The 12,459-nt window shown below is 38.1% G+C and overlaps 1 protein-coding gene across 5 annotated transcripts in view; it reads right to left on the bottom strand.

Annotated features, from left to right (window-relative positions):
- luzp2 (leucine zipper protein 2) overlaps window positions 1–12,459 on the bottom strand; it is a 327,898-nt gene that overhangs the window by 190,709 nt on the left and 124,730 nt on the right. For all 5 annotated transcript variants that reach the window (XM_064335713.1, XM_064335712.1, XM_064335715.1 and 2 more), the window contains exon 2: window positions 1,157–1,274. In XM_064335713.1, the coding sequence (XP_064191783.1) occupies window positions 1,157–1,274 (118 nt within the window). The remainder of the gene's footprint in view (window positions 1–1,156; window positions 1,275–12,459) is intronic.

Raw genomic sequence — 12,459 nt, 5'->3', positions numbered from 1 at the left:
CAGTACACCCTGGATAATAACATTTTCTATGTAACCCCCCATTTCAACTCCAACCTGCCAATATGACATTGAACATTAGTGTGGCTGCTTTTTCCCATTAAGAAAATTCACTTTTGAGGAATCAATACAATTCATTGTACAGAATTGCCTATGGGCCAGCTTTTCCAATTTCCAACCACGCTCTCCCATGATCAAGAACAGTTCGAAAACAGTTTATTATAATATGCCAGCAGCATATTATAATAAACATTGAAAACGTGTATCTCTCTTAACAGCAGTTACAACATTGTTCTGTGTCAAATAACGTGTTTCAGTATAATAAATTGTTAATATTTACGGTATCATACTCTAAGTAAATGCTTTTGAGTCATTTGACTTTTTAGCCAGTCAGATTAACCAGTGCAGGGAACATGTCATCAAAATGACCAGCTGACCAGCGCCTGCCTAACACTATGGGTCCATTGATTGAAGTTTTCATCCAATATCCCACCCCCAAAAATATTTTGTATTCTCAATATTCTCAAAATATATTATTATTCAGTGTGGAGGAAAATATATATTTATGCTTAAAGAATACAGACTGTTAGTGGGAAATTACTTTGGGCCTTTTGTAAAATAACATGCACCAGCTGGACATTCCTGTTATTGCAAAAATGTTCAGGGAGTATGAACAAATGTAACTAAATTTGCTTAAACAACTGTTCTTAGCAGCTGCCCTGCCTGTGGTATTTTTATCAGCTTCACTCTGTGTGCAGCTGATAAAAGTAGCTAGTGTCATTTAAAGTGGAAAATTCAGCCTTTACTTTTATCTTGTGCAAATTATTCATGATTCACTCTACATAGTGTAAGTGATGGAAATTTTTATGTGTAGTTATTAATACAAATAACTTATTGCAACAATTGTATGAATTCCATCAAGGTAATTATGATTGGATTCTTTATCCAAATAATCACTACTTAATCACAAGAAATTGCCTTCTTGTTTGTTCTACTAGAGTAACTGGAGACACAAAGCAATTAACAACTACATCCAAGGAACATGGGTACAGAAAGAAACTTTTTCATAGGCAAATACATGTTCAAAGGCTGTCAACAACTGAAGCCCCCATACACCTCTTCACTTGTACCCAACTGAAAAAGAAGTGAAGGCACTGACCTTTAAGTTGCCTTTTATGTTGTCTAATTCATTTGATGTTTTGGAGAGTTGACGCAGGATTCCGGCCCTCTCCGTGAATACCTCCTTCAGCTTCCGCTCAAGTCCCTCATAGCTCTGTCTAAGTCACAAGAACAAGACAAGGGAGAGATTAATTCATTCATGTCAGTTGCCTGTTGACCTTACCCATTTTGTGTGGCTATATCTGTCCAGGCTAGGCATCTGGAAAGAGACAGTGCATGTAGTATTAAAGCTTGCTAGAATAACAGATGGATAAAAATCGCTTAAATGTTTGTCAGATTTCAAAATGACAAACCCACTTAACACTATTCTTGTTTTGTTAATGTTCACTCTTTTTTATTTATTAGTCCTGTTGCGATCCCCAAATTCATTTGGGAATCCAATTCTGTTTGGATTCACCAGTAGGCACTCAATGCTATATGCACAGCCTGCAAGCTATAAGAACATCTCTAAGGATTAGACGGATGGTGTAAAATTTTGTGAAGGGAATTTTGTTAAATACCATATAAATGCCTTTGTCCTATTAGGAAATGTTGTAATAGGACAAAAGCCAGGCTACCTGGGAATAAGTAGTTATTGTAAGAGTTATTCAACTATTAAAACCTTAAGCAAATAATAGATGTTCACAATACTTGCATGGCACCATCATTTTGAATGCATGTATGCTCAGTATTAATATGGTTTTTAGTATAGTGCTTAGATGGGATGCCCCCAAGACATTCTGAGCATCAGTATGGTTCAAAAAGATTGATTTGACTCACTTCTGCCCCCTGCTACCCTAAGCCTTCAGCCGTTTGGCAGAACAACTTATAAAACATGAGGAATCAGTGTTTCTGGAAACTGTGATAAATGGGCATTCTCCCACAAATCAGTATGGTAAATGGCAACAGAGAATGTGGAGGTTGAGCACATGTAGTTTTGTTCAAGAATACAGCTAATTACCATGTCAGCCCATCTCCATGCCTCTCACTCAGCTGTCAAAAGAGATTTAAACATGTGATGTAAATTATTAGCATTCCCCATAATCAGGCAGTGAAACAAAGTCATTTTCCCAACCTAAAATACTGTCCAACTGCCCACTTATTTATTTACATTTGTAAGAAAGATGACTCAAAACTGTCTGCAAAGCCATTTTTAAAGGGCATTATTCACCTTATATTCAAATATTATTCAATTTGACATGCTGTATATCATTCATAGTCAAGCTGTAAAACCACACAAAATGAACACAGTGGATCTTTCAGTGAATTCATTTAAATCAAACTATCCTATTCATTAATTATAATTCAGAAGACCCACATATTATATAAATGCACATTTTATTTATTCTACAGCATTCATCACAGAAAATAATAATGATAGATTAAACATTGTGTTCACTGTTGTTCACATGAACAGAGAACATCATTACTACACAGAACCTTTTGTATTTCTCCTGGATGATTGCCTGATTTAGCTATAAAAGTAATTTTGAAAAAAAAATCTTCAATACACAAATTTATACTATCATATGAGAAGTGAAAACCACATTTCAATACTTCTTAAAATGTTGACAATAAATGAAGTGTGAATTATGCAATTGGCTGTAGACTCTCATGAAGAATTTTTTCCAATATAATCTAAGCTGAGCTGTAAAAAGCATGAGAATTATTCACACGCACAGCAAATCAGAATGACCTTGCATGAAAAGGAACCTCAAAGCTTGCATGAAGAGTTGCAGTATGATTCATAATGCAGAAGGACTGCCAACAGAAATGAGAGCATGTTTTTATGGGCATAAGTACGTATTCAACATTAGGGGATGGGGGGAATTACATTATAGGCATTTAGCAGATGCTCTTACACAACAAGCGACTTACACAACATTATCACATTGCATACATTTATACAGCTGGATATATACTGAAGCAATGCAAGTACCCTGTTCAAGGTACAACAGCAGTGTCCTATCTGGGAATCGAACCTGAAACCTTTAGGTTACAAGCCCTGTTCTTTACCCATTATACTACACTGCTGGGCACGGTGGGCAGGGGTTGAGTGTGTATACAGACAGGTGACAAATTAAAGGAAAATGCAACATTAAGTGTCTTAGTAAGGTGTAGGGCCACCACAAGCCACCTGAACAGATTTAGTGTGCCTTGGCATAGATTCTACATGTCTCTGGAACTTTATTGGAAGGATGGAACACCATTCTTACAAAACACCCTCATTTGGTGTTTTGATGATTGTGGGGGAGAGCGCGGTCTAACACATCGGTCCAAAATCTCCGATAGGTGTCCAATTGGGTTTAGATTTGGTGACTGCAAAGGCCATATTTTATGATTGACATTCTTAGTCACCTGAGTAAGAGTGTGTTTCCTTAATATCTACTGCACAAGCATTACAGTCATTGAATGTGTGCTTTCGACTATAATTTCAAACCCTACTTACTGAGATCTTTCCCATAGCTCTATGTACACATGTCATTTTTCAAATGTGACTGCGAAGGCCATAGCATATGATTCACATCATTTTCATTCTCATCAAACCATTCAGTGACCTCTTGTGCCCTGTGGATGGGGGGCATTGTCATCCTAGTAGAGACCACTCCCATCAGGATAGAAATGTTTCATCATAGTGTAGCGATGTTTAACTATACACAGGGACTTGGGGGCCTCTGGTTCCCTGACTATGGGACTGACTCTCTGCTGAGTCATATTCATCATTAACTTTTTTGGGCAACCAAGGCATAAGGACATGCCGGTCCCCTTCCTCTCGTGACCATGCAATAAAGTCTCGCGATCAATTAAGCATCAACTTAGGGCAAGGAATACCCCCTTTTTGGAGGAATGAGGAGCCCGATTTAACAAGCTTAAACATTAACACAGTAATCAATGGTCTATCTATCCATGTTTCATTGACAATACCACAAGCTTATAAAATGTTTGTGTGGCCAAAATAATGCATCAATCACATTGCAGAAATCGCATGTGGGGTTCTGTCACGTCAGTGACTTTTGAGCATAAAACGAATCAAAAACCTAACAACTTTGCTCTGAGGTAAGGCATAGCCTAACCGAACAGACACATCTCCTTTGCTGGACTTTGCTATGCTTCCAAACTCGCACCTCAATGGAGACCTGCCTGAGTTGGCCTGCCACCAAGCTGGTTTATTTCCCATCGACAGCTGTTTTGAAGAAACATGTCTTCAGACTTTTCCTCTGTATCTCACTTGCGGCCGTGCCCAAGTGGAAGCTTTGTGCACATCCCAAGTCGTCTTGACTGGAACCCGTCACGACCCCGACATCACAGAGGAAGTTTCCCAAGTCTCTGCGCACCTACCACAAACCCTGGGACCAGCTGACGAGCTGACCAAGCATCACCTAACAGAATTAAGGACTGGCCTCCCTTATTATCATTGTTAAGTATTGAAACGCATTTTATTTAACACTGGCATCAGACTATAGGATAGCGTGAAATAGGTTCTTTTACTGCTGTTTGTTTTTGTGTTTTGTTTGTTAAAACTTTATTTTATGAGTCGAATTAGACAAATTAACCACGTAACATCGAGTAGCGTGTCACTAACCTATAACACAAATTGTAGTGCTGTACTGCAAAGTGTAAATGATAGTGCTGCTAACCTCTATGTTTAGCTGTCACAGAATTATCATTTCCTCTTATTAGAATCATAAAAACTCCTCAAAAAAAGTTTGGAAATTTGTGTTTGGTCGATCGCATATCTCTGTTGTTACTGTATTATTATTATTGGAAAGCCTGTTAATTTCCCTTTACAATGATGTCCCATTTGTAAGGATCATGCATTTGTGGGATGAGCAGCACAGCTGATTATGTGGGTGGGGTCCCAAGTGAAATGTGCCAAATTTCCCTGCCATTGTCAAACAGTGTATTCTCCTGTTGGTATTGTCTCTATTGTTTTGAGTTGTTTGGGGATTGGATGATTGAACTCTCTATCAGTAACAAGGAACAAACAAGACATATTGGTAATTTTAAGCTTTATTCATTGAACAAACAGTCAGGAGCCTCAGTAGCGGGTGGAAGAACCATACGCAGCCACAACAGCCTGCGTAAAATTACCAATATGTCTTGTTTGTTCCTCTGACCATATCACTTTTTTCCACATCTCTGTAGACCAGTGCCTACAGTTTTTGTACCACTGAATTCTGAAATATGTATTTGTCTATGCAATGAGGAGTTGATGCACTGCAACCCTACTATAATATCCCTTTATGTAGTTTATGTAGCTGTCAATGGGCTATTCTTGCTGACACATTACATTATATTTCATTTATTTGACGTCATTTATTTATCCAACCCAAAGTAAAATAAGTGCATACCAAAGGTCACTGGAACAACTACAAAACACAGGTCTGATAAGGTACTAATAATACTCAGTCACAGTTATTAATAGCCATGAACACATTAAGTCCAGTTCGCACCGTAAGCATAGGCTAGGTCAGAATGTTATGGTAAGTCAAACTAAGAGGCATGAAAACAAGCTATAACATCAACATAACGATACAATTGCAATATAAGTTCTGGATGGTGGTACAAGTGTAACATGAAAGGAACAAATTAGAAGGACATAAATGATAAGAGCGATTCTAGTTTGAGAGTGCCCTGCAGAGTAGTGATAGTTTGCCCAGGTACAATCTGAAAAGATGCGTCTTCAGATATCAGTAGGGGATGGGAGTTTGTTCACCACTTGGGAGCATGGGTGGAGAGGCTCTGTGGTAGGGACGAGCGAGAACCATTCACCTAGATGGCAGCGAGTGCAAGTCGCCCCACTGCAGTGTAGCAGAGTGGTTGAGCATGACATCCGGCATTGACATTCTCAGTCACCTGAACAAGAACCGCTCTTCTGTTTTCTCTTACATATCGCATGAATGCACAAGCATTGCGGTCATCGAATGTGCGCTTTTAACTGATGTCAGTCTCATAGATCTAAATGCAGATGCACACTTTAATCACAGTTCTTATTGAAACACAAGCCAGATGAGCAGTCTTTGTGACTGAAGCTCCTGCTTGCTGTTCTCTCTCTCCCTATCCATTTTTTCCCTTCACCCACAAGAGAAAACATTACAGTGAGTAAAGAAACTAGTGAGTACTTATACACATAAGGTGTCCAACAAGAGTGTCTACATGAGGGTCTATACCATTGTATTCTGCTCTATAATATTCACTTAGATGTTTTCATCATCCTGTTGTCCCTATCTCTCCCTCTTTTTGCTCTGACAACAAATGCAAATTATATATACAAATAATAGTCAGTAAACCACTAACATATGCATTATCGTGTGCTGCTCAAAAACAGATTTGTAACAGTTTGTAATCTGAATGATAAACTAGGAGGTACATTGGCTTATACCTCTAATGTGTACAGCTGGAGCTATTTTGGCATTTACTACCACTTTTTTCTGTCCTTTCCCAGAGAAAAGACAATTGCATTCCTTTTCATGATCAGTGATACTGTGAATGACGTCTGACTGATAAAACGGCATGAACTTCCAAATTAAAAAGCTGAAATAGTCCTATAGCAAATTGGAAACTCATTCAATATGTTAGCATAAACTTATTATTAGGCCTAGACACATACACAAACCTGGGCACAAACTTTAACAGGAAGGTAGGTTCACAAGTATCCATTATCTAAACAAATAATTTCACTGGAGATTCATAGGCTACATAAAATACTTAATGCCAAATTAGCTAGTTACCTATAAACTGGTAGCCAGTGCTAGCGTACTAGAACATTTACGGCCTTCATAATACACCACATTATTTACAATAAGATTAAAGGATTTACAATTAAATTAAATATTGTAATATTTGATTTACTTGCATTTCATTTGATTCAACATTTAATTTAATTGTAATTTAATCGATTCAGCATTTAATGAATCATTTTTTTGCTGAAATATTTCATTTGATTGAATTTTATTTGATTCAACAGTTAATTTCACTTAAATGTAATTGATTTAGCGTTTAATTAATCATTGTTGTTACTTTTACCCCTCATAGTTTACAGGCGTGCATTGCTTAGTGAATTTTTTTTTAAACTAAAGATCATTGACTCAGTCTTTCCCATCAATGTTATCTGAAGTAACCACAATGGCTGCAAATCTTTTTGGTTAAAATATATGTCCATTTGGCATGTGTATGTGATGTTTTGATTGGCTGATGTAGCTAAATATCCAATGGGGATATGTATTGTTTCTGTGCCTAGATGATGTAATGGGCAGGAAAAAGAAGGAAAAAACGCACAATGACCAACGTTTGAGGCTTTATCGTGCGGACATGTGAAATCTTCTGCGAATTCTGTCTGTTGAAATGAGCTGTATGTAATTAAGTGCCGAGAGTTTGTGGTCATTGTGGTTATTTCTGTACGAAACCCCGAAAGGTGCCAAGCTCTTGATGCTGTATAGGTATGGGGCATGCCGCCTGCCAAGGTGTAACATGGTGCCATCCCAATACACCAGGCCCAATTTAAGCTGTTCGCACAAAGGGTGTTAAAACATTAAATTAAGTCATTTTTAGGTTTACAAAATAACCCCATTTGAATTTTATTTTATTTTATTATTTTTTTTTGGGGGGGGGGGGGGGGCGCTGAAAACTACAATCACACTTTCTTGAATTATGGATCTACAGCAGAGCATTGTGCAAAACCACATCTCTGAAATCACATAACTGTATTCCATGTAAAATCAAGTGGAAGACAGATATCTCTAGCATCAAAACAATAGGGTTGTAGTGTACCACATATGAAAATCTTTCATAAACTGCAGAGGGAGGAGGGGGGGAAATTATTGCATAAAAATTTAATTTATTGAATTCACAATATAAGTTCTCCATCCGAAGTAGCAAGGGGAAATGCTTCATGAAATAAAAAACAAAAAATGTCACTGATAGCATCATAATCAGAAATTAATTAGTCTTTATTGAAAAAAGATGAAAGCAATAATGGAACGAAGTATAATGCGACATTTTATTTCCCTTCTGCTGCACTGGCAAATAGTGGAACATTGGACATAACCGTGAAAGGTGCACAAGTGCCTCTGTTAGTAGCTAGGCCTGTACATCACCAGATAAAGGAATCTGCAAATAATTTTCTTCTTTCTGCAATATTTCCTTGTCAGTGATCACATAATTACCTCATTGTACTAGACACTTCAGATTCATCATATCTTTTATGACCGGCTCTGTGCAGAGGGTGTGAAAGCACAAAAATAAATATGTCTAAGAATGATGAAAACAAGGAGAGTGAAGCTCAGAGAACCCCCCATAATTGTTGGTGCTTCCTTGAAATGTCAGTCTTTGAGCAATGTGGTCCAATCAAGGCAATTTTTTACCATAGAACATGGCAGCCCCGCCCTTTTTCACCTTGCTTCATTCCTCTGGCACAGATGAAAAGTCTCAAGAAAGCATATGGTTCTGCACATTTCAGACACTATTTATGGTATACCATAGATGAATGATGAACTCCTGGGGAAATTCTGAGCAGGGTTCCTGCCCTTGTCTGTGAATAATATGAGGTTGACCCTTCTGTGTACTTTAATTGATCACTGCTGATCTGCTGCTTTAAAAGGAGGCCCTCAGCAGACAGCTAAGCTCAATGCAATGGAAAGGCCAGGACACATTCCCCTATGTAGCAGTGGAGGAGCAAGGCCTTCTCTTCCTAACCTGGGCTGACTGATAACCTCTTTACATGAACAGAAGTAAATCACTACTGACCTTGGTCGTTTAATTACTGGTTAATGTCTTAAGAGCATACTCACCTTTAACTGACTCATTTGGAAGACAGGCTGAGTGGCTACTGGTTCAGTGACATTACTTTCACTGGTTTCTTCAAGGCACTAGATTTCAATAAATATAGTAATAAGTGTGCCCCAACATAATATACAGACCTAAAAAAAAGATGGGAACGGTAGAGTGAAATGTGTTATTTTTGCTATATACTTAAGCCATTTGAATTTGAGATCAAAAGATGAATTTGAGAATAAAATACACAAAATCAGCTTTTATATATGGTATATATATATGTATATGTTTTACACCTTTTTACATAAACAGCTGTTTTTCTGTTGGGTCATTACATTACATTACATTACATGTAATGTAATGGGGCAATGTTTTCAGTGTGTGTGCAATTTTAATTTTCCCAGTCTTAAATCCTCTTTCAGGCTGTACTTTCAAAGCTGCAGTTTTACCTCTAGAAACTTCATCCTTGAGATAGGTTTGCATGCCATTACAAAAGCCCGCCCAATCCCTTACTGTAACACAAATTCCTTCTTGCATTGAGCTCTTTCCATAGATAGATTATTTGTAACTACTGAACAAGGTGTTCATAAACATATTTTCCTTCTCTCGCTGGATTTTGTGGAGCCTCAGATCTCTTAGGTCTTAGAATATTTAGCCTCTCTTGGGTGTTTTTCCCTTACAACATCTATATTGCTGACAGCCTGTCCCTTCCCCTCACCCATACCCATGAACACAGCTTGTCTGACTGAACTCTCTGCTTGGGTGAGCATAAACACCCAAATCCCAACCTGTCCATTTCCTATCTGATATACCTCTGGACCAAGGCCTTGTGATTCCAATACTGCAACCATGCCTACCACTAACGCCTCATCCTTTGCAAGTGGATCAATCTGTGGCAAATGAGTTGATCATTAATGAGCCCATACATAAAGGAATAAGTTCAATAAACAGTCTGATTGATGATGATTGACCCACACACACATGCGCGCGCACACACACGCGCACACACACACACACACATATTGACACATACACACAGAGTATATGCCAAACATAACAATTTTATTGGTCATGTTGAAGCACCAATATATTTTTTTGATTTTTTCTTTGTTTTATTTCAATTGTAACACGGCGTGAAAAAAAGATAATAATAATAATGTATACAATGACACACATTGGGTAGATTTCTGGAGCCAAAGGTAACTTGTATTTCTCTTTGTACATCGCCCATCTGCTTTCAAACACATGAACTGCAAGCATGAAATCAACTTTTCATTAATTAGTAGTTAACATATACATTAACTAATGTATCAGTTACATGATTATTTATACTTTAGTAAAACGTAGGATAAACTTAATAGTTAAACATTAACAGGTACATTTACTGTTTTTACTGGTTAATAGACCTAACCAAGTCCATTTATGCTGAATCACCTAGATTTCTATCCCTTTAGATGTTTAGAGACCTCTCTATCCATTCTTGTGGGAGGCAAATGATACTCATCCATATTCATGAAATGATGGTATGTGGAGTTTGTGAAATGATAGATAATAGATTTCAGGAATATAAAGTTATATACAGTCGCAAAAGCAATAGTTTTAAATTAATAGGCAATTATTAGTTAGCAAACAAGCCTGCATTAGGAGTTAGAGATTTTCCTGAACCTTAGGTGAGATTTGATCCCAAGTCTCTCAGCCGTTCAAAAGTCCTAAAGGCAAACACATTACCAGCGGTTCACCAGCAAAGTAGCAGATATATATGTCAATTTTGCATGTGTATCTGATGTTTTTATTAGCTGATGTAGTTAAATGTTCAATGGGGAGTTGTTTGTGTGCCTGGAGCATGTGTGATGATGGAATGGGAAGGAAAAAGAAATCCCCCCTAATTTTGGGGCTTTATTGTGTGGACCCGTGAAGTTGTCTTTGAATTCTGTCTGTTGACATGAAGTTAATGGTTTTAAGGGCTGAGAGTCTTTGGTTACTGTGGTTATTTCTGTAGGGAACCCTAAAAAGTATCAAAAGCCGCGTTTCCACCGCAGGAACTATACCCCGGAACTAGGAACCTTTTGAGGAACTCAGTGCGTTTCCACCGCAGGAACTAGGGTCTAAATTTAGTTCTGGGGGCTTTGTTTTACCCCCCAAAACGTTCCTGCTCAGGGGGTAGTACTTTCCGAAAGTACAGGAACCTTTTGGGTGGAGCTTGCAGCGCTGAACATTTCTGATTGGTCGAGTACTCGTAGCATTTGTGTTGTATTTATTTTCCGCCATTACCCGCCATGTTTGAAAATATGCAGCGGCAAACCAATTTATTTTCATAATAACTTCAAATCAAACTTGTATGTTATGCGGCGCAGTAGCCTACTTTTGGTTATAGCCTGTCAACGTCTTGGAATTATAACGTCTGCTCTTCTGTTCTTTTCTTGCTTTAGTATTCGTTTTATAAAATGCTAAGCATTCGTGCTGGGACAGCATATTACGTAGGCTACCAAAACATTCAAACTGATTAATTCGGTTGCTGAATATTTTCTTCCGGATTTTCTTTGTTAGCCCGTTGTAATTGACTCAAAACGTTTGATACAGTTATTTGAGGTATGCGGTAGTTCTGCATAATTAACATTGGTGATACAGTACAAGCAAACGGAAATCACCTTCCGCACTTTTTATCCGGGTAAAATAACAGGTTAATTCTAGTAATCTTCCCTTTAGCTTTTTCAGACTGCCGTAATTTTACTCAATTTTACTGCCATTTTTCAATTCCACGAAAAGACCAGGAAGATTATGGACTCATTTACGGTGCATGGTTCACATCTGGAGGGCACACTTCGCTGCTCGGCTAGCAGTAACTTCGAAGGAAAGCAAACGGTGGCTGTACCACTACTAATTTACATTTTCACGCAAGTCCGAGTTTTCGTTCTATTCTTGTCATTTTGCGATTAGCCCATATGGAATTGACGACGAGAAAGTAATAAAACAGCAAATTGTTTACAACGTGTGCATGTTTTCTGCTGTTAATGAATGTGTTTGAGAGGATATATGAAAATCAATAAATACAAAAGTAACCATATATAGTCATTGTTGGTAACCCGTTGTATATAAGTGGAATAAACCCCTCCGGGCTGTCCCGGTTATTAGAAAATAATGTAGGCTACTTCGGTGGTAGTATGGGGTTACAGAAGAAATCATATGACAGATGGACCGACGACAACGTCAGTGGGCTAATTTGCCTAATCTTCGCGGTACTTTAGACCCCGGTGGAAACGCAGACAACCATTGGCTGCAGGAACCTTTTAGTTCCTGGTAAAGTAGTTCCTGGGACTGAAAGTTCCGGGTAATTTTGGTGGAAACGCGGCTAAACTCTCAGTGCTGTATAGGTATGGGGCATGCTGCCCAGCCGTAACTTGGTGGGACGGCATACCTGCAATCCCAATATACATAAAGTGACATTAACTGATCTTTTAGTTAACATGAAGTAATGATTTACAAATAAATTAATAATTCACAGGCTTAACTTATAGTTCCATAGTTAACCAT

The sequence above is a fragment of the Anguilla rostrata genome, chromosome 5 (assembly GCF_018555375.3).
Source record: "Anguilla rostrata isolate EN2019 chromosome 5, ASM1855537v3, whole genome shotgun sequence".
NCBI lineage: Eukaryota > Metazoa > Chordata > Actinopteri > Anguilliformes > Anguillidae > Anguilla > Anguilla rostrata.
This window is presented reverse-complemented; position numbering and strand designations above follow the sequence as displayed.